The 27864-nt window shown below is 37.4% G+C and overlaps 1 protein-coding gene across 1 annotated transcript in view; it reads right to left on the bottom strand.

Moving 5' to 3' along the window:
• LOC306861509 (BAR/IMD domain-containing adapter protein 2-like 1) overlaps positions 1-27864 on the bottom strand; it is a 70691-nt gene that overhangs the window by 2407 nt on the left and 40420 nt on the right. The window contains exons 7-13 of the mRNA XM_079403797.1: positions 19937-20089; positions 19654-19806; positions 19459-19564; positions 18317-18530; positions 9995-10054; positions 7274-7442; positions 2070-2113 (exon numbers count right to left, since the gene is read on the bottom strand). Of these exons, the coding sequence (XP_079259923.1) occupies positions 2070-2113; positions 7274-7442; positions 9995-10054; positions 18317-18530; positions 19459-19564; positions 19654-19806; positions 19937-20089 (899 nt within the window). The remainder of the gene's footprint in view (positions 1-2069; positions 2114-7273; positions 7443-9994; positions 10055-18316; positions 18531-19458; positions 19565-19653; positions 19807-19936; positions 20090-27864) is intronic.

The following is a 27864-nucleotide window of genomic DNA, read 5'->3' on the forward strand; positions in this document are numbered from 1 at the left end:
TAGTAATATGCATGCTAATAAGCAACTAGTTAAGAGACCCTAAAATAAAGTGTTACCTAAATCAGCATATGAGAATGATTTCTGAAGATCATGTGACACTGAAGACTGGAGTAATGATGCTGAAAATACAGCTTTGATCACAGAAATAAATTACAAGCATCTTAAAATAGAAATCTATTATTTGAAATGGCAATATTTCACATTATTACCTTTTTTCTGTATTTTTGTTCAAATAAATCAAGCCTTTGTTTAAAAAACAAAAAATCTGCAGTAATATATTATACACACACACACATACACACACATGTTGGTTTTTGTGGTTTATGGGGACTCTCCATAGGCGTAATAGTTTTTATACTGAACAAACTGTGTGTGCTATTGCCCTACACCTAAAGTTAGCCCTCACAGGAGACTTTGTGCAGTTTTAGATTTTCAAAAAAGTATGTTTTTTAAGCTTTTTGAATTACGGGGACATAGGCAGTGTCTTCATAAACCACCTTCATATTGTAATACCTGTCATACCCATGTCATTATACAAATTTGTGTCCTCATAAACCACATAAACATGCACACGCACGCACGCACACAGTGTCCTCCAAAAGTATTGGAACAGTAAAGACAAAATTGCTTTGTTGGCTGTGGAGTCCAGACATTTACAAATATGATTAATTCTTCAGATATTAAAAGCAGGGAACGTGTCGTATCAGTTATATCTATTACTTCTGCATTCTTGCATTCGATGATGACACAGGAAGAAGACGAGGGAGCTGACTTTGAGAGAAAAGCAAGCAGTTTGGAAGCTAAAAGAAAATAGGAAGTCAGTCAGAGCTCTAGAAAAAACAAAGGGCATGGAGAAATCAAGAGTTTGGAAACCACCAGCAACCAACAACGACCTGATCATCGGAGAAAACAACAGTAGTTGATGACAGACAAATCATAAAAGCTGTGAAAATGAATCCTAAAAGACGTGTCTGTAAAATCACCAACAACTTCCAGAAAGCTGGGGTGATGCTCTGACAATCTACTGTCCTCAGGAGACTTTGACACAGAATTACAGATGCTACACAGCAAGATGCAAACCTCTGACCAGCACCAAAAATAGAAAGGCAAGATTAGAGTTTGCAAAAAAAGCACAAAGGTGAGCCAGAAGAGTTTTGGAACTGTGTTTATGGACCGATGAGACAAAGATGAACCTTTCTCTAAGTGATGGGAAACCATGTGGAGAAAAAAGGGAACTGCAATGATCCCAAGCATACAGCCTCATCTATAAAGCATGGTGGAGGTGGTGTCGTGGCATGGGCATGCATGGCTGCCTCTGGAACAGGCCCTCTCAACTTTACTGATGACTTAATGTATGATGACAGTAGCAGAATGAATTTGGAAGGGTACAAAACCATCTTGCCTACCAATATTCAAGAAAATGCCACCAGATTCATTGGGAAGTGCTTCATATTGCATCAGGACAATGACCCAAAACACCCTGCCAGTTCAGTCAAGGAATTTATAAGGGCAAAGAAAGTCAATCTCCAGATTTAAATCCGATTTAACATGAATTTCACCAGCTGGAGAGGAGAGTAAAGGCAGAAACTCCCCAAAACAAGCAACAATTGGAATTGGCTGCATTAAGGGCTGGGAAAAAAAATTCAAAGGATGAGACCAAGAGTCTGGTGATGTCTATGGGTCACAGACTCACTGCTGTGATTGTGTGCAAGAGATCTGCAACTAAATAATAGCTTTTAATCTTTTATATCTGCCTTATGTTCAACTGTACCAATACTTATGCTCACATCAATGAGTGGGAAGAACTCATTTGGTAAAACATATATGTGTTGAAACAGCTAATAATAAAATTTGACATTCTGTAGTTTTGTCTCATATTCATCTTTTAATCATATTTGCAAATGTCTTGACTCCACAGCCAACAGAGCAATTTTGTCTTTACTGTTTCAATACTTATGGAGGGCACTGTATATATACATACATATATATATATATAATTTCACTAATTGATGAGTCAAATTACATGAAGCACTGAAGACAGACAACAAATATGATCCATTAATACTCACCCTAGGACAGGATGCTTTGGCAGCCCGTTTGACTGAGGAACCATCTACAGGAAACAAAAAGCAGGATACGTCACACATCTACAGAGCAGACATCAGAAACCACAGCTCTGTGTTCAGTGGGCAAAGCCCAAAATAAAACAGACACTCATACTAGCAGTACTGCACAGCTTATACTGTACACTATACCCTAAAAGAGTGCGACAAAAAAAAAAAAAAAAAAAAAAAGTAATATACTCCCTTGTTGTTACTTGACCCTAACGTTGCATGTTTAATCCAGCAGCAAGTGGAATACATTTTTTTGTTTTTTCAGAAAAAAAAGCTTATTTCGATGTTTAATACAATTTTGTACGCAAATGTTATAACGTTTATAAGAAAAACGAAGATGGAATCATGATTCATTGCTTCTGGTTCCATGTAGGTATTTCATGCACATTCCTACATCCAGCAGTCACACAGGTCTGATGTCTAACAGGAAGACAGTCGATCACACGGAAGAGTCGACTCACTGACGGTCTGGAATCTAGTCCTGCTGGAAACGAGAGTCGTGTTAACCTCAAGTTAAAGACGCATGATATGGTATAAAAGCTGACATGCTCTGATAATGCAAATCAGGTTTGAGTGTCTGCTACAAACAGGGAGTCTCTCATATATGCTGTCTAAGGACTTTGCGTGCAAATTCATATCTCAGTCACTGTCATATGCATATGCAAAACACATGCATAAGCGGTATTATTAGTAAGCAAAACAATACTCAAAATATCACGCATGCACATTTAAAAGCAGATATTACAACGCGCTGCAATGTGTTTCTGGGTGCTTATTTACTGACTCATGTCAAGAGTCCACCCACAAGTCTTTATGATGTGCTGGCCTCAAGATATGACTTTAGTCCAGGGCTGCATGATTAGTCAGAATAAAACTTAAATCGTGATATGGCTTGGTGCGCTTACAAAATCACAGAGGCTGTGATTTAATTAAATCAATACATGTGCTGCGAGCTTCAGAAAGAAGCACACTTCTTTTACATGTGAACAGCTCATGATCCAGTGTTTTTAGTGTCTCTACATGTGCTCTGATTTTGGGAAAAGCAACATGCATCAAAAATCATCCCAAACTTTCAAGGAGAAGCGCTTATAAACCAGTTGTTGCATGACTAATATATATTAAAGTCTGTGGAATGTTTTCCTCTTTTTATCGTTGCCCAGTTGAAAATATTCTAACAAGCCACACATTTTAAGGTATTGCCCATGTGCGTAGCACAAACAGAGCAATATGAAGTTTAGTGGTTTGCTAAAATCATAACCCTTAATATGAGCAACAGTAACAGCAGGACTGAGATCTGAGCTGGTCTCTCCACTAGAGGGCAGCTGTGTACCGCAGTAAATGTACACAGGAAAGACACGCTTCTTGACTCAGTTAGTGGGTATCTGGCATCATAATGGTCCACTGCTGTCGTCCAGCTGTGGATATTCACAACATATATCATATCTATCGGATTAGACCTGCCATTTCGTGTTGCCCGAAAGCCAATTTTCCCAGTCATAATACTGATCTTATCCATCACGCATAACGTACAGTAAGACTAGTTGGGAGTGTTCAGATGTTTTCTAATGTCACAGGCTCTTTCATGCATAGTGTCAATATTTGCATTCTTTTGAGATTCACATCTATTGTCAGTCTTGTATCAGATTCTGCTGTTTTCTTTTTCACTCTCTCTCTCAAACAAAGAGAAAACCAGGTAGGGAGCATTTTTCACACAATGCCTTCACCTGTGAGCGTTCAAGACCCGTCCTCCCCCACCCTGACCGATAAAACACATTGTCTGTGGAAAAACAGCCTCTGCTTCTCTTGAACAGAACAATCTCCTTTCCTGCTTGACATCTTCTAATACAAGAGTGTCCGGCTTTCCAGGGCGGAGAGACGAGCTTCGCTTGAGTAATTGCATGGCACGGGTCCCTTATTCGCCACAGCGATGAGCCAACCCTCAGCAGGGAGGACAGGTGCTGAACAACAGGGCTTCACACCTACAGATCTGGCTCCTGTATTTCTATTGTGTGCACAATAACAGGAGGTGAGCTTTCGCTTCCTGCGGGGTAAATGAATGGGTGGATTTGCGAGCAGGTTTCAGGTTGAAGTCCGTGTGGAATTCCATCAGAAAGGTCGAACCGTGGCCCGGATGTGCGTGTGTGACGGACGGGAGGCGGGGGCTCGGTGGAGGAGCGATGATATTTCACCGCGTCCAGAGAGAGGAGTATCCAGTTTCACAGCCTGGCCATTGACACCCGCAGCCCACAAATATCACAAATCAGGGCTCCCTCCAAACAAATAGCGCTACATATGCAGGTGGCTCTTTCAGAGGCATTAGACCTCATCAACTTAAAAGGAGCACCTGGAATGAGTTTGTGTGTCTCATCAGACTAGCCCTACCACTAAAATTACCACGAGTATAATACAATAGATGTGGACCATGACGCTATGTCGTTGCCTGACTTATGTAACACGCTGCTCTGTGAAATTGCTGATGGCCCAACAGTTCTGTGAATAAGCAAAATCCCGTCATTTACATGCATGTCTGCCCACAGTTCAGCCACATGTGTTTGCATGCATGCAAATAAAACTGGCTACGATGTTTTTGGATATATTGTCATGTTATAATACCATACAATCTAAAGCCTCCTTTTCAATATCTCTGACATGCACATACGATAGTTGCATTCCACCCCTGGTGAGATTAAAGGTGCAGCATGTAATTTTGACAGCTAATGGTTGCAATGGGTACTGCAGTTCAAATTCAAAATATTGGAGAATTGTTTCTCCCGCTCTCATCTAATCAGGCTAGATACTCACACGGGTTGCCAGATTGAGGACACGCAACCCGAGGTGTTGAAATATTCTTGGGTAAATTGGCAGTGGGCAGAATCACACAGACCAGAACAAAAACAGACATTCTGACACTGAACACATTTTAAAGCAGAGTAACTTCCTGTAGCATTGTGTTTTTGGAGAAACAAGTATGTGAACTTGTTTCCATAATATCTATGAGCATGTTTCTTAAATATCTGCAAACATTTAATTTTTTTTGGGCTTCCCCCGACTATAGATTTTTTTTCTAGTTGACTAGTCGTCATTCATTTAAAGGGATAGTTCACCCAAAAATGAAAATTCTGTCATTAATTACTCACCCTCACGGTGTCCCAAACCCATAATAACTTCATCTTCAGAAAACTAATTAAGATATTTTTGATGAAATCCGAGAGCTTTCTGACCCTCCATAGAAAGTAATACAACTGACACAGTCAAGGCTCAGAAAGGTAGTAAGGACATTGTTAAAATAGTCCATGTGGCATCAGTGGTTCAACCGTAATTTTATGAAGCTGCGAGAATACTTTGTGTGCAAAGAAAACAAAAATAACGACTGTATTCAACAATTTCTTTATTCAAACATTTCTGAATATTTAGACAGAGGTTGACTTTCAATTGCTTGTAGAGAAATTGAAAGTCATCCTCTGTCGAAATCTTCAGCAATGTTTACGAAGACTGTTTTATGTATAGCGTGTGCATTCCTCTGCTTGTAAACAAGGCACAGCGCATGCGTGTTCTACGTCAGAATGCCGCCATACGCATGCGCAAGAGAAGAAATTGTTGAATAAATCGTTATTTTTCTTTTCTTTGCTCACAAAAAGTGTTCTAGTTGCTTCACAAAATGAAGGTTGAACTTTCACTGATGTCACATGGACTATTTTTAACAACTATTGTTACTTTTCAGGGTCTAGAATGTGGTAGTTGCATTGCTGTCTATGCAGGGTCATAAAGCTTTCAGATTTCATCAAAAATATCTTAAATTGCGATCTGAGGATGAACAAAGGTCTTGCGGGGTTGGAACGACACGAGGGTGAGTAATTGATGACAGAATTATAATTTTTGGGTGAACTATCCCTTTAAGCGACCAGCCGATTTAAGCGTGTGCTTATATTACAGAAACACTAGTTTCTTAAATAATTCATCTCCTTGCTATTTTTTCTGAAACATTCAGTCATTACTTTTGCTGCTGCTTTGCAGCAAGCTTAATGCATGTGCTTGAGTGTGGAAGAGGCTATATCTTAAAGGGCTTATTATGGTAATAATGATAACAATATATATTTAAGTAATTATGCTTTAGTACAAGCAAAAAAATGACATACAGCACTTTAATACTGAGTTCAGCTGATGTTCGATCACATATTACAGGTCTCCGGGTGTGTATATATCAGCTGTTTAACCACAAAACGTGTCCAGCTATGATCATGCTGCTTTGGGTCTTGGGTTTTTAAGCATTGACACTTCAAGTGTTTAATAATGTGAAGCTGGTTTTGCTCATATGTCAGACGTATCATTTATTTGTTATGAATAATGTTATATTTGGGTTTGCAGCATTTAATTTAGAAAAAAGATGAAAGACCTTTTCATTTATTGATTACTTTAATTATTGATACATACATACATACACACACACACACACACACACACACACACACACATATATGTATCAGAATGTAGATGTTACTACATTATGTAATTTCATTTTATCATTTTTATTTTTGGCAAAACGCAAACACGTTAAAATAAACAGTGAGATGTGGTGGGCTTGATAAGGTAGCTTTTGTTAATTTTTTTGCTGTCATTGAGGTGACACTCCTCTGAGAGAGCAGTTTGGATTTAGCATTGCACAACCGGCAATCCTCTTTAAAGTGATCCTGATCCTCTGATCCACTCAGACGTGAGGACTGCAACTGCATGCACGTCATGACACGGCCTAGACACTCTGACACTGACACACATACACACCTATACCTGAGAGAACTTCACATGAGCTTCTATTAATCCTAAACTACATTCAATAAATACACCCTAACTTACAGTATGCCAAACAGCATTTAAAGCTTTTACTTTTTCTGACAGTGATGCCAATGGAAAACTTACCACTGCGATGTCAAGGTGTTGCTAAGCATTTGCTTTGGTATTCTGGAAGGCTATTTACACCTCCATGACACAGTTCAATGTAAGTAAATGGGATTTTTTGGGCCTAATTTATCGCTTGTGAGGTGACAATCAAACACAGATCAACCATAATCTGATTTTAGGAAACCAGCATGAAGAGAAGGCAATGCAAGCAGCATTCAGGTAGGTTATAGTGGTAGATGAGGAGGAAGATGAAGAAGACTGACCGGATTTTCATATGTGGAGGTGTATGTCTGCATCAGACTCTTGGTGGATTTTCTCCTAATGGGCGAATTGTTGTAGTCCGCTGGAGGCAGAACCATCATGTCGTCCTCTGGGTCCTTTTGCATGAGGTTGGCCACGCTCTTACTGCGCATCGGAGGATTTCCAGCAATACTACAACACAATCACAACACCTTTTAGCAGAAGAAACCTTTATTTAGATAACATGTTTACCAACCAACTACTCTGACAAATAACGAACACATAGTTCAATGCTATAAGCTCGGGTTGGTATCAAAGAAAATCTCCTCAACCCCCTCAAACAGTGATTCCCAGGCCATGGTTTAATTCTGCGTAACTATTTAACGCAAACTATGCCAAAAAATGATGATCGACTTCTAAAGGACCCCTTTCCTCAAATATAAAAGCAGCTACTGATCAAAAGCATTGCCGATCAAAAGTTTGGGTCAATAACATTTTCGATAGAAGTCTCGAATGCTCACCAAGACTGCATTTATATGATTAAAAGTATAGTAAAAACAGTATCTTTGTGAAATATTATTACAATTTAAAACAACTATTTTCTATTGTAATATATTTTAAAATGTAATTTATTCCTGTGATGCAAAGCTAAAATTTCAACATCATTACTCCAGTCTTCAGTGTCGCACGATCCTTCAGAAATCATTCTAATATGCAGATTTACTGCTCAAGAAACATTTGTTTATTATTATCAATGTTGAAAACAGTTGTGCTGCTTAAACTTTTTGTGGAAGCTGCAATAATGTTTTTTTTCCCCAGGATAATTTATTGAATAGAAAGTAAAAAAAAAAAACAAATTGAAATAGAAATAAAAATCTTTAATGTAATTTTTTTTATAATTTTATACATCCTTGCTGAATTTTTTTTTTGCTGGCCATACTTTTTTGCAGAATGTTTGCAGCATTAGATTAACAAACTGTCATGTGAAACATTTCTCTTTATGTTTTCAGTTAGCTTATGGTTAACAATAGGGTTCCCACACTCTTTAATTCTTCTAAGACTTTTCCAAATACTTCTTACAGCGGTATTAAAAACTAATATTTTTTAAATAAATTTATTTCATACTTCCCATACACACTTAAAAATAAAGGTACCAAAAGGGTGTTTTTGCAGTGATGCCACCGAAAAACAATATTTGGTTCCCCAAAGAACCTTTCACTGAACAGTTCCTAAAAGACCCATTTTGAACATTTTAAAAAATCTAAAGAACCTTTTTTGACTATAACCTTTTCTGCATTTGAAAGGTTCCATGGATGTTCAAGGTTCTTCATAAAACCATTAATGCCAATAAACAACCTTTATTTTAAAGAGTGCAGTTCAAATACATTATTAATATTTACCGACATATTGCTTGAGAATCACTGATATAAAATTTATAATTAAACTTTATTTGGAGTACTACTTCAGCACAAAACACATTTATTAATATTAAGCCTAAAATGTGTTTTAATGTCACTACTGATGAGGATTGGATGATCTCTGTATAATATCAGTCTTTAAATGCAAGATATTTAAAGTGTACCTGAAGTATACTTGCAATAGTTCCACTTTAGCACAATCAAATATACTTCATTATCTTTAGTTGGACTTCTGAACAATTAAAGTGCATTAACTACAAAATGAGTTGTTCCAATTTAGCACACTTTAAATATACCAGTTTAGTATATGTTGGGTATTTTTAGTAAGTACATAAATATGTGAATGTATTTGTAGTATACTTGGCATGAAATGCATGCATTTCAAATGCATTTTAGTATATTTATTTTACCACTAGGGTAGATTGTATTTTCTTTTCATTTTATATATAGTCTAGAAATTTTGATGACTTATCCATTTCATTTATTTCCATGACTTGTCCAGATCTGGAAACTACACGTGGTACAAAGTTAATCAATGAGCCAGCACACCATGTTAGATAGCATGCATAATCAGCAAACTGCATTTGGTGCTCTCACTGTTAGCTGCAACACAAAAGGCTTTTTGATCAGGCATTACAGGAACCCCTCACGGTCCAAGAGGATAGGATTTCCTTTGACATCAGGAGGCATTAAGTCTTGTGTTCTTCAAGCAAACATTAGAAGAGGTAGGTGCATGATCTGACCTCACACACTTCGAATAACAGCAGTGGGAAAGAGCACAAGGGATTAGAAGTCTCATGAAGCATGCCTGGGTCAGTCTGGGTAACGTCTATTTCTAATGTTTCACTCTCTGCGAAATGTGCAGCTCTCAATATATATCATTTAATCAATCAACCATTAAAGCTGAAGTGTGAAATGATTTCCCTAAAAACTGTAACACTGTGATGCCATGTAAACATTGCTGTTTGTTTAAGCACGGCAAAGCAACACTGTATTGACTCAACCAATGGTGTGAGTTTGGGGGCGGGACTAACGGTTTGTCCGACCAATAGCAGTCATAGGGTGTGTTCAGGAAATCCGTTTGAAAACAATTGCTTCTGGCGATGCAAAATGACACGCAGTCAAACTTATTTGACCCATGCAATACAGAAAAAAGTAATATCTGAGAATGTGGTTTTTGAGATAAAGGATGTAATAGTCTTAAAATAGGGCTTGACTGCTGTGAAGCTTATGTTTCCTTCTCTTCAGAGGCACAGCGATCAGTATCAGAGCTAATCAGGACAACAAAGAAACGTGTTAGTGTGTGTGTGTGTGGTATCTGATTACCTGTTATTTACCGCTAGCTCTGTGTATGCACGACAGTAAGATGATGGAAACCAGCCCCGCCTGTAAAAACACACACAGACAGACAACACAAGTCAGTTAGATGGGGGAAAAAAAAGAAGAGAGCGGATGCTTTTATCTGGCCCTGGATAAATGGCTCTTATAATGTCTGATCAGTGTTTACTGAATACAGTCTGGGATTGTGGGACATAAAACACTGAGAGAAGCATTTTGAAAACCATCTGAACATGGAGAGATGCATTGCGTTCTCAGAAAGGAAATCCAAGCAGAGAGCCGTCATCTGAACGTGCAGCGGTGTGAGGTGACGGGTGACATCAAATGCACACAGGATGGCCTGCCATTACTTCAAGCACAATGGCAGTGTTTATCTTGGTGTGGTGGTTTTTCTCAGCACTTTATGTTCTTGTAATCCAAGGGAATGTGAATACTGATGGGAAACTCAGTTTCTATAACCACCTCCACCCCTGAAAGGCACATGGAAAGACAAATAACATCTTGCATGGGGTTTTATGTAGACTCTGAATGTGGCAGCACTGCTCTCTGATCAAGTGTACCAGCAGAGACTGGACGATGCCTTAAACCTGACATATTTAAAAGGTTGGGTATGTATCAAAGTTGATATTATTAGGCTTGTATGGTTCATATAGTATGATATGGGAGAATATGGAGCTCAAACAGAGAAAAAACTAAAAAAACTAAAATCAACTTAATTCTGATGGCCAAATTGAGCAAAAATACTGTGTGCAATTTGGTGCAGTTGCTGATACTTGCATGGCCAAAAATTAAGACAAAATTGTCATAAATCAGTATATATAACAATATCTGATATATACATATATATACACATATACATACACACACACACACACAATTTCCAAAAGTATTGGGTCACCCCCCCTTCTAATGAACAGGTTTGACTACTTTAGTAATTTCCATGAGTACAAATCTTAATGTTTAAGCATATAATGATATTCTAGGGAATTGTGTGCTTCTAATTTTATTGCAACAGTTTGACTTTAAATGCAGACCTTGAGCCAAAAACTCATCACCAAACACCAATGACTTGTATATGGGTACAGTCATTTTAGACACTTTCAAAACTGTTGCAACAGAGATGGAAATACAGTTTTTAAATACATGAATTATGCTTCTATCTTTGTTGCCACCGTTTTGGAAGTGCCTTTTTCTGTTCTAAAGAAGCTGGTGTCCTAATACTTTTGTCTATATAGTGTATGTACAAATCATTAGTGTTTGGTGATGAGTTTTCGGCTCAAGGTCTGCATTTGACAGTCACACCAGAGGTGTTCAGCTGGGATCAGGACTTGGCTTTCTGCAGACCAGTCAAGTTCTTCCACACTGACTGAATCAATCATTTCTTTTTGAACCGTGTCTTATACACAGAGGCACTGTCATGTTAGAATAAGGGTCCTGTCCTGTTGCTATAAAACTAGAAGCACACAATTCCCTAGAATATCATTATATGCTTAAACATTAAGATTTGTACTCATGGAAATGACTAAAGTAGTCAAACCTGTTCATTAGAAGGAGGTGACCCAATACTTTTGGCAATATAGTGTGTGTGTGTGTGTGTGTGTGTGTGTGTGTGTGTGTGTGTGTGTGTGTGTGTGTGTGTGTGTGTGTGTGTGTGTGTGTGTGTGTATGTATGTATGTATGTATGTATGTATGTATGTATGTATGTATGTATGTATGTATGTATGTATGTATGTATGTATGTATGTATGTATGTATGTATGTATGTATGTATGTATGTATGTATATATATATATATATATATATATATATATATATAAAATAAAGACAGTATATTTTATATTTGTTTAAGGGCATCATTGTTTTTTATAAATGAAGGCCAGTATCACTGATATACTACTGATGTCTCTAGGAAATTGTTCTTTTTTCTGACATTTAACCATTGACTATAGCCATTTAACATTACAGTATAATTAAGAGCTATCAATTGTAACATTTATTAGACTTTAAAAAATAACAACTTCTAATTTAAGGGAACTTAAAACTGAAAATCTTCACATAAACCCATTATAATAAATGTCACATTTAGCTGCCCTTCAGCAATTAAGAAATATACAGAAATTGAAGGAAGTTATCAAACACTAAATTCTAAATGAAATGCTATTACTTTAAGAGCTGCCGCTGCTGAACGTGATGCAGATCTGACACGCATGCTCGTAGTTTTATTCGTGCTTTAATATGAAATGATACGGGCTAGAAGTATATTTGTGCGTGCAATTGAAGAGCACACGCTACGAGCACAGTATAACGGCTGACAGGACAGGACTGTTTACTGACAACATCTCATCTGAGCGCAGTTCACTGTTATTCTACTGAAGCTCCTCATCACATATAGAAAAATAGTACATTTGACTCGTCACATCCAGTGTGCTTCTTAGTCATGTATGAGACACTAAACACCACCCTTCAATAACACATTGAAGAAACAGGCTAAATAACCTACAGATTATACAAGATCAAGGGAACGTCATTCACAGCAGGAGATTTCAAGTCTGTCAGTAATCACAGTAAAGTTTATGGTTGAAGACGTTGAATTTACCACAAAAGCAATGTGTCAATGGCTGTAGCAGTGAGGCTTTGAAGACCCCATGAAATCAAAAGTGGAGTTTTGTGGCTTTTAGTCCACATCTGTTAGCTTTAAGGTTATGTATTTACATTGTAGTATCCTCCGAAATGATGACCATGTTGAAATCTTTCTCTTCTAGGACAGAGCAGCAAACTTTTAATATTGCTTTCAATGTAGACATTGCAAATCTCAGGCCAAATCCCTTCACTTCTGCCCTTGTGTTCAAGCTCCACATGAAGAAACGTTAATATTGGTCTTTCTGTGCTTTTCAGTGTACTTTAAAACAACAGAACAGAGGAGCCGCGGTACAGTGACAGTGATCTGTAGACACGGGTTGGAAAGTTTCACAAGTGATTTTGAGCTCATTTCCTGCTTGGCATTCAAGAACACGAGAGGACATTTGAATTGACCTCGCAAATGTATTATTAATAACAACCATCAATCAGGCTGAAGTTTTCTTTAAACAGAAGTACTCAGTCTGTCTGAACAGGTCATTGTAGTGTTTTAAAATGCCTCATTTAGCAAATGGTGCTTGCGTGTAATTTGGCACATATTAACGGGTTGCTAGGTGACAAGTCTGACTTCATGTATCATTCCCTATATGGCTCAGACAAGTTTGATGTGAACTGAGTGAGTTAAACTACAGATTACTCAAAAATGCAAAGGGTGAAAAAATGGCACAATGTTCATTTTTAGGGGGAATTATTATTTAAAAATAAATGCAATTTTTTTTGTATCAATTGACTATAATAACATGCAAAGTTCCCCTGTTATCAGACAATAATTAGGGCGCTGTGATTTTCTTGATGTGGAAACCACGAACGGAATCACAGAATCCAACCATAAAACTGTAATCTACTGTATAATGCAAAATACCACGGAATAATTTTGGATGAAACAAAAATTAAAAGTAGGTCAGCACAGTTAAATCAAAACACAATATTAATGTCTGTGAATATTAAGCCACATACTACTATTTAAATATGAATTCTGCATGTTGTGCATGTCTCTGTGTGAATGAATGGGGTTTTGTTTACAACACACTAGTGATAAACAGATGGCGGTTATATCCGCGAGCTCTGAGGATTATCCGCGGGTCGCGTAATAAAAAAATGCATTCTGAGTATTTGCGGGTGGATAATATAAATCATTAATGATGCAAATATCAAATACATTTTCTAAATAGGCTACAGAAATTGAATAAACTGTAAATTAACATATTAAAAGTTATTCAACAAAACATTATTTAGTCTTCCTCAGTCTTTTGTTGTTTGATTAACATTAAGACCGCACTGATTAGGCTGCTGTCACAAGATCTATTTCACGGATCCAATACTTATACACATGCGTTTTCTTTCGCAACTGTTTACATTAACTTAAGACAAAACCGACTAGTGCTTATGAGGACCTTTTTGATGTAATTTTGTGTGTATTTGGCCACTTAAGCGCAATAAGATTTGCTTGCAAACTCAATTTGGTACTTGCAGAGCACACTTTGGATATGACTGAACGCACAGAAAAGCGCCTCTGGAGCGTGCGGTACCGAATGGCTTAAAAAGAGGTGAAAATAATACATTTGTGTGACGATGCAACAATGACCGATCAGGCAATTGACAATTCTATCAACTGTACCGAAACACGAGCTAAAGTCTTGTATCGCAGCGTGCAGCTCTAGATGCACCGATGTGAAGAGAAGGTCAGAGAGAGAGGACGCAGTACCGCTGAATCACTCACGCGGTTTTCAAATGACTGATTTGAGCTGATGGTTTGTGCGGATTTATTTACTCATCTAACCTATACGGTATATTGAATAAATGTTTTGCAGCAATTTTCCTCATTTTAAAGTTGAAAGCTGCGGGAATGAATAATGCAATATATGCGCAATCCCGCACCGAAATTCAGAACCTAATTAAACATAATTCTATCACAGAGAATTGTGAAATAGATTTCCATGACTTTTCCAAAACTTTCTGGGTTTATTTCTTTTTCCAAAACTTTCCAAGCCTGGAAATTGCTGTTTTAAAATTCCATGACTTTTCCGGGTTTTTCATGACCATACGAACCCTGAATGTGACGATCGGGTGCGGGTCGGGTGTGGTTATCTAAATCAGACAAAAATATACTTGCGGGCGGGAGTTCACATGAGTTCTAGAACTGCCCTGAGAGTCACTTCATGAGGATTTTACAGTTTCTTTAGAGAAAAAAAAAACTATTGTCATATCATATAAACAGAAACTTAAAAGGTCTTCACAGCAACCCATCAAAATAAAAGTTCAGTTTAACTTTGAGAAACTGTGACAGAAGTATATTACTTAATGATAGTACTACTACTACTACTAAAAGTATTTTAACCAGAAATATTTACCAGAAAATTGTAAATACAACACATTTCTGAAAAAATAAATACATAAAATTAAAAAATATAATTTATCAAATCAATTAGAGATGCTTTTGATTATAAAAAAAATTATGAAATCATTAAAGTCGGCATGAAATGGAAGTTGCGACTGTCTTTTCTTCTCTATTGTGACGTACACTCACCTAAAGGATTATTAGGAACACCATACTAATACTGTGTTTGACCCCCTTTCGCCTTCAGAACTGCCTTAATTCTACGTGGCATTGATTCAACAAGGTGCTGAAAGCATTCTTTAGAAATGTTGGCCCATATTGATAGGATAGCATCTTGCAGTTGATGGAGATTTGTGGGATGCACATCCAGGGCACGAAGCTCCCGTTCCACCACATCCCAAAGATGCTCTATTGGGTTGAGATCTGGTGACTGTGGGGGCCATTTTAGTACAGTGAACTCATTGTCATGTTCAAGAAACCAGTTTGAAATGATTCAAGCTTTGTGACATGGTGCATTATCCTGCTGGAAGTAGCCATCAGAGGATGGGTACATGGTGGTCATAAAGGGATGGACATGGTCAGAAACAATGCTCAGGTAGGCCGTGGCATTTAAACGATGCCCAATTGGCACTAAGGGGCCTAAAGTGTGCCAAGAAAGCATCCCCCACACCATTACACCACCACCACCAGCCTGCACAGTGGTAACAAGGCATGATGGATCCATGTTCTCATTCTGTTTACGCCAAATTCTAACTCTACCATCTGAATGTCTCAACAGAAATCGAGACTCATCAGACCAGGCAACATTTTTCCAGTCTTCAACCGTCCAATTTTGGTGAGCTCGTGCAAATTGTAGCCTCTTTTTCCTATTTGTAGTGGAGATGAGTGGTACCCGGTGGGGTCTTCTGCTGTTGTAGCCCATCCGCCTCAAGGTTGTGCATGTTGTGGCTTCACAAATGCTTTGCTGCATACCTCGGTTGTAACGAGTGGTTATTTCAGTCAAAGTTGCTCTTCTGTCAGCTTGAATCAGTCGGCCCATTCTCCTCTGACCTCTAGCATGAACAAGGCATTTTCGCCCACAGGACTGCCGCATACTGGATGTTTTTCCCTTTTCACACCATTCTTTGTAAACCCTAGAAATGGTTGTGCGTGAAAATCCCAGTAACTGAGCAGATTGTGAAATGCTCAGACCGGCCCGTCTGGCACCAACAACCATGCCACGCTCAAAATTGCTTAAATCATCTTTCTTTCCCATTCTGACATTCAGTTTGGAGTTCAGGAGATTGTCTTGACCAGGACCACACCCCTAAATGCATTGAAGCAACTGCCATGTGATTGATTGATTAGATAATTGCATTAATGAGAAATTGAACAGGTGTTCCTAATAATCCTTTAGGTGAGTGTATATCCGAGTGAAACGGCATCTGAAATGAGAGGGCGGGACTTGATTTCGTCCTTTGGGAATTGATTGGATCGTTGGAAGTTGGGGCGTTACTAACAAAATGGAGGCAGATCTGAAATGCCAGTTTGCAGTTAGTGGTTGGGGATTTCTCGCCACTGGATTCACCCAAGCATGAATAAATGTTTTATTTATTAGGAATGACGACCACGATCAACAGCCCAAAACATGTTTAAACAGCGCGTGCGCGAGAGAGAGAGAGAGAGAGAGAGAGAGAGAGAGAAAGACTGCCTGAATGACTAAGCAAAGTCATATTCATGAAACAAATTAGTTTGCGATGTCCTAAGAGTAATGTTGTCGTAATATCCTAATATGTTTTCGGTGTTTAAGGGTAACATACTCCCTCATGACTGGTGTCAGTGCTATGAAGTGATGCATCAGCTTAAGCTTTCCCCCTCGTTTATCCCAGCGTTTACTCCTCACATCACTAGCTCTGCCCTTGCGCCATTACTCGTGACCGGAAGAGTCGTTTTGAGGGGGAGGGGAGGTTAACGTTTTTGATTAAAGATTACGAGGGCACATGAATTAAAAAAAAAAATAATGAAGTGCACGGATACATTTTTTATAATAAACACTACAGTATTCCATCAAAAAAATAAGAAGAGTCAAAGAGTTTAAAATGGAATACAGAAAATAAATGTAAAACAGAATTTGGTAAAAAAAAAAAAAAAAAAAAAAAAAAACTGGATTTGAGGAAAAAAAGGCTTTAAAAATTTGATTTTTATGAAGCTTTTAATAAATTGCTGTTAAATTGTGTATGTTTCATTATCTCAATTAATTAGACATGCTTTTTGATTAATAAAACCAATTTTGATTAATTTAACCATAAAAACAGTCTAGAAAAAAAAAAAAAAAAAAAAAAAAAAAAAAAAAAAATCCAGAAAAATGAAAATGTAAAAAATGGAATTCGGAAGAAAAAAACAATACAACAGATTTCCTAGGGCCCTAAATAACATATCGAAGCCAATTTAAAAGTGAACCTCTATTGAAAATACATTTAAGAAACAAAATACTGTCTGTGCAACTGGCAACTTTTCACACATCCAAATGCCTTTGATCGTATTGCAGAGATACACATGAGGGATTTACTGGAAAGCAAAGGAAAATTACCTAAGTTTGAATTGTAATTTTCCTACTTGTCTTCATCCTGAAAGTTTATTAGCTCTATTCCAACTTCTGACTTGACTTCTGTGGCAAAGATATTGACGACTCTGAATTCAGAACGCACCCTGTCTGTTTTGCCATCTGGTAGCATTCTCTCAAACCAACAACATCAGTTTTTGGCAGGAACGTTGGCGTGTTCAGACCGTTTTCTCTGCCATAACTATGTTATTCTGCTTACGTCTCCTCCACCTGCTGAAAGTCCTCAGGTCCTTGGGGGGATTGTGTTCTGCATCTCGGATAAGCTGCCGACCCGTCTGCTCTCTCTCGAAACAGGGGTTCATGTGGCTTTGACTGACACCACAATGAACTGGGTTTTTTTTCATCACAGCTGGTTTGCAGACTGGCACCAGCAGCTGTGCACACAATGTCTCTCCACATCCTGAGCCACTTTGGTGCATCTGAGATGGACTGACTCACCAGCTCCGACTCAACAACTTTACCTGGACAACATTCTTAAAAACATTGGGCTGTTTTCAATTACATTTTTGGTAATCCAAAAATGATCAAGTTTTGGTTGTAAAGCCAAACTATTATTACTATTGTCATTATCAACTGTAAACTATAGACATGTCTCCATGAACCAGCTCTAGTGTGAAAAGCTCATATATAAGACACACATATATGACACACACACACGCACACATATACATATATACACATACATATACACATATATACACACATATATGACACGTTGACAAGCTCCACTCACTGTTTGTTTTTCTGCAGCTCTCCGTACAGCCAACCGTCCCTCTCGTCAGGAATCAGCAGTGAGATAATATCTCCTTCTTCAAAACTCAGCAGCGTGTTGTTGTTTCCAGACTTGTGGGGGAAAATGGTGCGCACTTTGGGTCTTCTGTCTATGTGATTGAGGCCAGTGGCCATCGACACAGACCTAGACAATCCGCTGTCCTCATTGTTGTAGTCTGGAGGAGAAAAGACAGACAACACGTTTTTTTCTAATTTCTAATTCACTTTTTTGTTTTTTAACACTTGCAATGTGACATTTAAAAGTGAAACAGGATATTCAACAATAACAATATATTCATCAGGAACTGACTGGAACGAAAACATTCAGCATATAAATGCAAAACAAACAAAAAAAAACAACAATTCTGTTTTTGCTTATATATATATATATATATATATATAAAAAACACATTTATTAAATTAATTCAAATAAAGCTGCAATGAAATTAAATGAATATTCGATAAAAAAAAAAGAGAAAAACTCATTAGAAATGATGGCTTGGCCACTAACAACATAAAAAAACGGTGTAAAATAAAACATTTAATAATAAAAATAAATAAAATAAAATAATGCTAATAAAATGAAATAAAGCTAATTACAAATATAATTTTTTTTTTAATAAAAATGACAAAATCACATAAAATTACTAAAACAACTAAAACTGCAACTAAAAAAAAACTTAAGATTAAAATGTTTAATAAGTACTATAATAATGTATAAATAACACTAAATAACTCTAACCCCAAAAGGGTCTATTATTCTATATTTAATATTATTAAACTATTATTCTATATATCTACACTATATTATCTATTAAAGCTATAATTGCTGATATCTGTAACTTAACTGGTATTAAAATTACATAAACTATGACATTAACTAAATTACATTAAAAAGGTTGCAATACCTGCATCACCTACAACCGCAGCCTACAACAATGACTAAATAGCCATTTAACTATTGGAACATTTGAGAATCATGTACAATAAATCAGGAATGTGTTTTAGGAAAGCAAAAACGCCAAATTTGAACCTTTAGATTAATTGTGTTAGATTACGAGGTGAGACTGGTAGAATAAATCCACATAATATATAAGGTCCTACCAGACTCTCTCTCCTCTCTCCTGGAGGACTCTTGATTGAACATGTTGGCCAGGGGACTCGTCTGAGGCGGTGCTGGAGGTGCTGGAATCATAGCGTCTGAGTTGGCCTATACAAGTAAAGAAAACGCAGGTAAGCATTCATGAACACAACAGGCCCTTTGAACTCATCGTGTAGTGCAGGAGCTGGTGTGCTCACTCTGTGGCGCTGGAGGGCTGGAGACGCCTGAGGAGTGTTGGACATTGGAGTGCGTAGACCTTCAATCATGGACATTACACTATCGGGGACATCGGTAGCGTCACCGCATTTGTCCTGCCAGGTGGATAGGTTCTCCGACAGAAGTTCTCGAGCCTTCAAGAACACAAGAAAGTATTTGAAGCAGGAGTTTAACTGTTGAGAGAGCTTTATCATGAAGGTCTCCTCTTCGTGTGATGAAATAGCAAACAGTGTGCATTTTTGCTTACCACCTGAAGTAACAAACCTTGTCATGGAAATTAGAGATCTGGTAGGAGAAGGTGCAGTGCTTGTCCACCAGGAAGCAGAAGCGCCTCTTCTCCTCCAGCAGAGCCTCCCGGCAGCCGTCAGCGATGAACTTTTGCATGTCCATCTGACGGTGAGTGAGAGTCTCAAGACACTGCAGAGAAAAGAGAAGGGCTCTTATCAGCTGTCCGATAAGCAGCGTGTTCATGGCATTGTGAAGATGACATACCTTTTTCGGTGTGAACTTATAAAAGCATTATAAAGGACAAAGTGACCCGTAAGATTAAAAGTCAGGCCTTGTGACAGAAGCAAGTGCAGAACTGCATTTATATCTACAGATAGCTAAGGCCCTATGATTCCCGTGATGCGGAAAACGCAGACGGAATCGCGGAATCCAGTCATAAAAATGGACTGTATAATGCAGAACGTCATGGAACTTGCCAAATTTTGATGGATACCCTTAAGATGGTACACTTAAATTAAAATGTGATAAGGACTAGTGTCTGAATATTAAGCCGCAAAAATACTATTCAACTGAATGAATTCTCTGTAAAGGTACTATGTAATTTAAAGGGAAATAGTTTAATTTAGCTCAAAGGGAATCATTTATGATTTTATAGGAAATTTGAACAATCACTGTTTCACGGCTGATCACTGAGACGGCAGCGATTGAGTGAACGAGCCTTATAACAGCAACTCTGCACTGGATATTAAAATCCAAAATATAGCGAAAACACTATTTAATAGCACAGTAACAAGATCGGCAGATTAAGACATTAACTTGTAAGCACAAAACTCAAGATGCTTCTCTTTTCAATATAAATATGACTTTATTTGATAAATCTAAGACATGTAAACTAATCTAACACATGAACACACGCATTCACACATTCACACGTTGCAGAAAGAGAGAAAGTAAGAAAAGGAGGAGTTTAAGAGAATGAAAATGTGATATCACAAGTTTACAGCAATATGTGCTATTGCATTGACCTGAACAACCTTCAATCACTTATTTAACCCTCGCATTGAGTTTCTCAATGAGGCTAAAGTTTGTATTAAATGCACCAGCTCAGCAAAAATCTGGAAGTTGCTTGCGTTGCGTAAAGGGATTCCCTTTTGTCGTGTCGTTGCAGTAAGAGGGTTTCCCGAGGTTGCTGATTGGCTGTGGTCGTTTGTAGTGATTTCTTGGCAAGCCAATCGTTGGGCGTTGGCTGGAGATGGTTTCAGTTGCTAGTTGAAGTTTGAAGCGAGTGCAGTTGAACTGGACTTTGCGGCAAACGTAACGTTTGAACATGAAACTCAACGGAAAGAAAGAAACTAAAGTAAAACAATAAAAGGATGTAACGAGACTAGGTGGTTTTTCTCATCGTGGTGTTAAGTAGCAGCTGGCATGTAGGTCAGAGCACGCTCAAAGAGCGCTAAAAGCAGCGTCAAAACGCGGTGGCAAAAGTTGAAGCAACCAGAGAAGAAAGAGAGCGATTTGATGGTGTGCTGAGTTTTTAAACTCGGCTTTTGGAGCCGTCCCAAACGGTGTGTTGACCAATTAGAAATTATCTTAGCTAGGGGTGCTGCTCTGTTTCTTCCCCATCATAAATCCTGTATCAGTCACATGGTCCGAATTTTCCCGCTCTTGTAAAGTATAATTTTGGACATGATTTCTATAACAAGACTATGATATATTTGACAAAGAATTGATTGGAAGAAACATTTAAAGCTAAACATTTCTAACTCATACATACCAAACACGCATATGAATCCTTCAGATATTCAAGAATGATTAAAAAGACATACATACTATTTGATTAAAACATGATAGTCTAATGTGTGGGTTACATACGTAATATGGGGTTCTGCATAGAAATAATTAGTTGCTCATAAGTCCTTTTAAGATGCCTTTAGGTGCATATGGAAAAGATAGTCTCTGTGAACAAAGGAATTTCAGTCTGGTTCTTTGTCTTCTATGTGTGGGGGAAAAGTCAATCTAAGGAAGCTCGTGATTTCTATCGTGGAAGACATGTGACGGCCATCTCTTTGACCATCAGTCTTGGTTACTTGCCCCAAATTTGACAGTCTCCTTTCTGAATTGGAATTATCAATGTGTTCTTTTGTCTTAATGTTGCAAGCTGTTTTGTGAAATAGGCTTGGTTAGGCTTTCTTCAGACGGGCTGGAGCTAGGAATCTGATTTATGTCGTCCTGTTACAGCTTTGAGACCCCTCTGGAATTTCGGCTCTTCATGTTTCAATGTTCTGATTGAATCTTAAATTTGTCTGATTCGGTCTCTGATATCCTACACCTCCATGTTGTGTGTCTCTGCGTGAATGAATGGGGTTTTGTTTATTACACACATACTGAAGCATGCGTGACACTCGCAGTGTTTTCAGACTCCGCCGCCTCAATATACAAGTAGATGAACACATGGATATAATCTCTAGAACTGCCCTGAGACTCACTTCATGACCATTTTACAGTTTCTTTAAAAAAAATAAAACGGTTCGGTTTAACGTGAAGAAACTGACAGAAATATTACTTAAAGCTGCAGTCCGTAACTTATTTCGGATCATTTTTAACCAAAAACAATATTTGAGCAAGTACATAACCAGCCAGTGTTCAAAACTAATCGCCTTACTTTAGCCCGATTCACAGCGGTTATCTTATAATAACGTTTTCTAATTTGAGTGGTACGGGTAGGTTTTCGGCACTGCATCATTACGTCACGTCTGTAAACATAAAGAAGTTGTCCCGGCTAGTAGGATATCGCATGTGAGGATCCTGCATGTGGCGCATCGTTTATAGCCTTTTCTCACAGCAGCTAGGATAATTAAATTTATAATTTTGATGGCAGATTGTAATCCAGAAAAGATTGTGTGTTTATGAAACACATGTGAATGAAATTAAATTATATTCCAGTTTTAAATATGCTTCTGATTACAGATAGACTGACACAAGATTTGTATTTTAAAGAAAACCAGTTCGAAGGGAGCATAGTTTGCTTTTTGGGTTAAATTTCTAAATATGAAATTCAAATGGCATGACAATTAGAGATTAGACTGTACAGAAATTGAAATCTACACGTTAATACACACTATACTCAGTCACGCAATGCTGATGTTGTTAACATTAATAATTTGAGAATAAAGTATAACAATAATAATAATTTGCACGATTTAATGTGATATGAGCTAACAGATCTTTAGATTAAAATCACCATTTATAGCGTGATTTATTGTAATGCTTTTTTCCTCGGTCAGAACAAATGTGGCAGACTTGTTACTTGTTCAGATGACAATATATGGTGAAAATTCTTATTTGGGTCATATATTCCAAGACATAGGCTAGAATCTGTGATTGCAAAGTACAAGAAATATCCACACCGGTGCGGTGACTGACTGACACACATACTCGTCAAAACATTAGATTCATCGGTGCTGGAGCCGTACTGACTCACAACCCCACACACGAAAGATAATTCCACAAAAAGCTGCAATTCCAGGTTTTTAAACAGAGATGGCGACAAAGAGGCAAAACTTACGGACTGCAGCTTTAATGTAATGATACTACTACTACTACTACTAATAATAATAATAATAAAAATATTACTAAAACGTTATTTTTAAAGTAATATTTAAAAGAAAATTATTTACCAGAATTTGTTTAGCAGAAAAACATAAATACACTACAGTATATCTGGGGAAAAAAAATCTATTAATTAGATTGAAAAGATCAATCAATCAATTAATATTCAATGAAAGCATTAATGGAAAACAGAAATTGGTAAAAATATAATGGAATTTAAGAAAACATATTTCATTAGGGATGCACGATATTATCGGAATGTTATCTGAATCGGCCAATAAGACGGATAGCTCACATGTGCTCAGGGTGTGATAGTGAAAAAATAACATCAGCAGTGTGGTCATTCCTGAAGAACTTTTGCCTGAATGATGATTAGATTCACTGTTTGCATCGCCGCATTTAATTTGAGAATGCATGTACAGAAGACGTCCGGTGTGTGAGAGATTCAACAGTTTCTAGCACTTGCAGCAGCAGCAGTCTCATCCAGGTCCTAATGCCCAGCCGGTAAGGCGTTTTATTTACTTAGGGGGCGCTGTTCGCCTACTTGTAATAAAATAAAAGTAAAATACACAAATATCATTAAGATACTTGTGTTTCTGAATAAAGCGGCATCACAGTATTTACATGAATAAAAATCACAACTTGATACACAAATGACACTTGTAAATTAAATAATTTAATATATACAGATTTATTCAGTAATATGTAATATTATATTTTTCAAATAGATTATGAAAAGATTTTTATAATTTTTACAGCTCTTTTGCTTTAGACCATCTATTCATGCTAAATCAACTGCATATGTCTGAAAAAAAACAGCAGATATTGACTTTATTACAGATATTTTCAAGGCTTTCAATGTACTCTCATTAAAAAAAAAAGAAAAAAAAAACTTTAATAAAGTTTATTACTCCTAACAAATACGTTTTTGCTCAATACTAACCAAAATTAAATGTAATTTGCTTATAATTTCCGCACAGTAGAGACTTGGTGTTGTTTCAAAACAAAGGGATATATATATCTCGGTATCAGCACTCACCAAAATGATTTGAAAAAATATTGGCATATTGGATATCGGCAAAATTCTTATATCGTGCATCCCTATATTTCATAGGACCTTAAACATATTGTTTTTGTTAAACTTTTAATAAATTGTTTAATATTGTAAATAAGTTTCATGATTTCAATTAATTAGAAATGCTTTTAGATGAATAAAATGTAATTTTAAAATAGTAGTCGGAAATAAAAACGGAATCCAGAGAAATTTAAATGAAAAAAAAAATGCAATTTGGAAAAAAATTTAACAGAATTTGGGGGGAAAAAAATCAAATGTATTTCAAAGGCCCCTCGATACTCAGACCTTTGTTTATCAGTTAACAAGCTGTTCAGCATGTACAATGAATGATAATGGTTAAAGATTCACAGTACAGTCAGCTTTTATAATTATGACGTCAACGTGGAATTGCCAAGGGAAAGGCCAGACAACTACAGGTTGAAATCGGAGTTGTGAAGTCGACAAGTTTGAATGTGCACAAGCGTGACTGAAATTTGAAGGCTAATGCTGATTTACAGTGAATAATGACTTGACTTTTGGTCCGTTCCTCACTCTGTGGTTTCATTACGCCACACATGTCAAGTATGTGGCCTATGGAAGCAGTTGCATGCAGGTGTACGGACACACCCTCGCACTGGCATAATACAGGTGACGTAAGAGAGCACTCATCTCACAATGGGTTTCATCAGATCTCCGCTCCACGCAGATGACACTGATCTCACAGATGAATGAAAGCCAAAGAACGCACCACATCCCTCTCTCCTTCCCTCACTGGTTGTCATGGGAAAAAATTAATTTGGCTTTTGGTGTTATTAGTCACAATGGTTTTGCTTTCACTCAACTTTTAGCTTTCGGTCTTGTTTTGTCTGCGCATTTCTTTTTTTAAAATCACTCCATCTACATACAGTAGACTGATGAAACAGGATACTGAAGTGTGATTCAACGTTGCAACTTTTTTTAAATAATATTTGAGCCTCTTACATAAAGCCTCTCTCAGCATAATAAAGATCAATGGTCAAAATTACAAAGGAATTTAATAGGTGAATAGGCTGGCTTTTTGATTCATTCCACTGATCAATAACTATAAAACACATTCTAAATATTTTGTTGGTGACTGCACCCATTTACATTTAAATACATATTAAAATATCAAAATTAAGGTTATTAAATATATACACATTTGAATTATAAATCAGGTGCTACAGACCTCGCAGAAAAAGTCTTTAATGTGAGATCAACAACTCACAGGTTGGTATAAGACTGCATTTATTGCATTAAAACAAATATACATAAAAAAAAAAATATATATATTTTGGGAAATATTATTATAATTTAAAATAACTGTTTTCTGTTGTATTATATTGTAACATTAAATTTATTCCTGTGATCAAAGCTGCATTTTCAGCATCATTACTCCAGTCTTCAGTGTCACATGATCCTTCAGAAATCATTCTAATATACTGATTTGCTGCTCAAGAAACATTTATAAACATTATTAATGTTGAAAACCGTTGTGCTGCTTTATATTGTTGTGGAAACATTTATTTGATCTTTTGTAACATAAATGTCTATATCAGGGGTGCCGAACGCCAGTCCTGGAGAGCTGCAGCCCTGCAGAGTTCAGCTGCAAACCTAATTAAAACTCATCTGCCTGTAGCTTTCTGGTACCCCTTCAGATCTAGATGAGCTTGTTCAGGTGTGTTTGATTAGGGTTGAAGCAAAACTCTGCAGAGCTGTGGCTCTCCAGGACCGACGTTCGCCACCCCTTGTGTATACTGTCCTTTTTTAACAATTTAATGTCTATGAACGTCAGTAATAAAAATCTACACAATTTCTTCAAAAAATTTAAAACTGTACTGACCCCAAACTTCTGAATAGTAGTGTATTGTAAATAATTTTTTTTAAATGCTTTGACATTTGAGAAGCTGGGACAGTGAATGGGTTGGCCTAGATTCTGTGAAAAACAGGTGACTTGGTATAAAAACTCACTGACCTCAAGGTAAACAACCTATTAGGAAACATATAACATTTAGTATATAGGCTAAAAGTCACCTCTAGGACTTCTAAAAACACAAGACCAGAACTAAAGTAGTAGGATGTGGCAACAACATTACACAAATAAAATATTTATGAAGTCCATAGGTGATGTTTTTTTTGAAAGTTTAGCAGATGAGGCCCAAAAGTATAGTAGAAAAGCAAAACGTTTAAATGAAAATCATCATAACTCCCCCTTCATTTTTAATCAGGTGACTCGAGGTCAAAACGGTAAACGGTAAATATTCTACACAAAACAGTAAACATCAGGTTGGGGACCGTAATCTACACTCCACACCTGGCACGGCATTTCCTGTCTGCAGTAAACCTCTGGATCAATTGTTAATGAAGAGGAAGGGCCAAGCTGTTATTCTCTTATTTTTCAAGCACAGGTACTGCTATAAATGGCAAATGAAAACAATCAAGGCTGGTGGTGCGGGAAGGGGCAGGGTGACACTCGCCCAGGGGCAACCCCACGTCATTAAGGGGAGGGAAAGACCCAAGGTCCTTATGACTGATTTTAATCCACTTCCTCTTTTGTGTGCTAGCATATTCCAGTCAGTCTGAATCATGTGTGTTTAAACAGACCAACATAATCCACAAATACACCTGGGCAGGGTCAGAATAGTGTAATCAACTAATCTTGATTTTTATAGCTTTCAAATACTCTTTTTGCTTTGATATTTTTAATGGAAGCACTTTAAATCAAATTAGAGAAACATGTCTGCTCGGTGTCTCTTTTAGCGGATGTGACCAGCTGAATTATACAGTGGAACACATACTAGTTGATTTGAAAAGATGTAGTTGTATGTGTGAAGTAGGCAGATTAAAAACAAAACACGCACACATTGGGGACATATGAGGGGCTCTCTCTTACATACACTGTCTGGCTGGCACACAGACACACAGTCTGGTCAGCGAAGATAACAGCTGCATTTTCTGTAACGTTACAGATGAACACACACAGAGTTAAAAGCACCCGCCTATCTATCCAAGCGAACACGTCCCAGAGAGCCGTGATGGAACTACGGGAGATAGACAGGGGCGTAAGAGTGCTATTTGTCCTGTTTATCATCACAGACCCGTGATAAAGTCTGTTGCTATGGACACCTTCATTCTCCTCCTTGAAGAAAGGTAAAAGAAACAGATTACATGCCACACACGGAGGAGAAGAGAAGAAAAATACTCCATTCCTGCCTAAATGGGAAAACCTCAAAAAAGACAGATGCACGCGGGATGCACAGTAGATCTGTTCTAAACCCTAGTG

The sequence above is a fragment of the Barbus barbus genome (genome assembly GCF_936440315.1).
Source record: "Barbus barbus genome assembly, chromosome: 4".
In the NCBI taxonomy this organism is placed as follows: domain Eukaryota; kingdom Metazoa; phylum Chordata; class Actinopteri; order Cypriniformes; family Cyprinidae; genus Barbus; species Barbus barbus.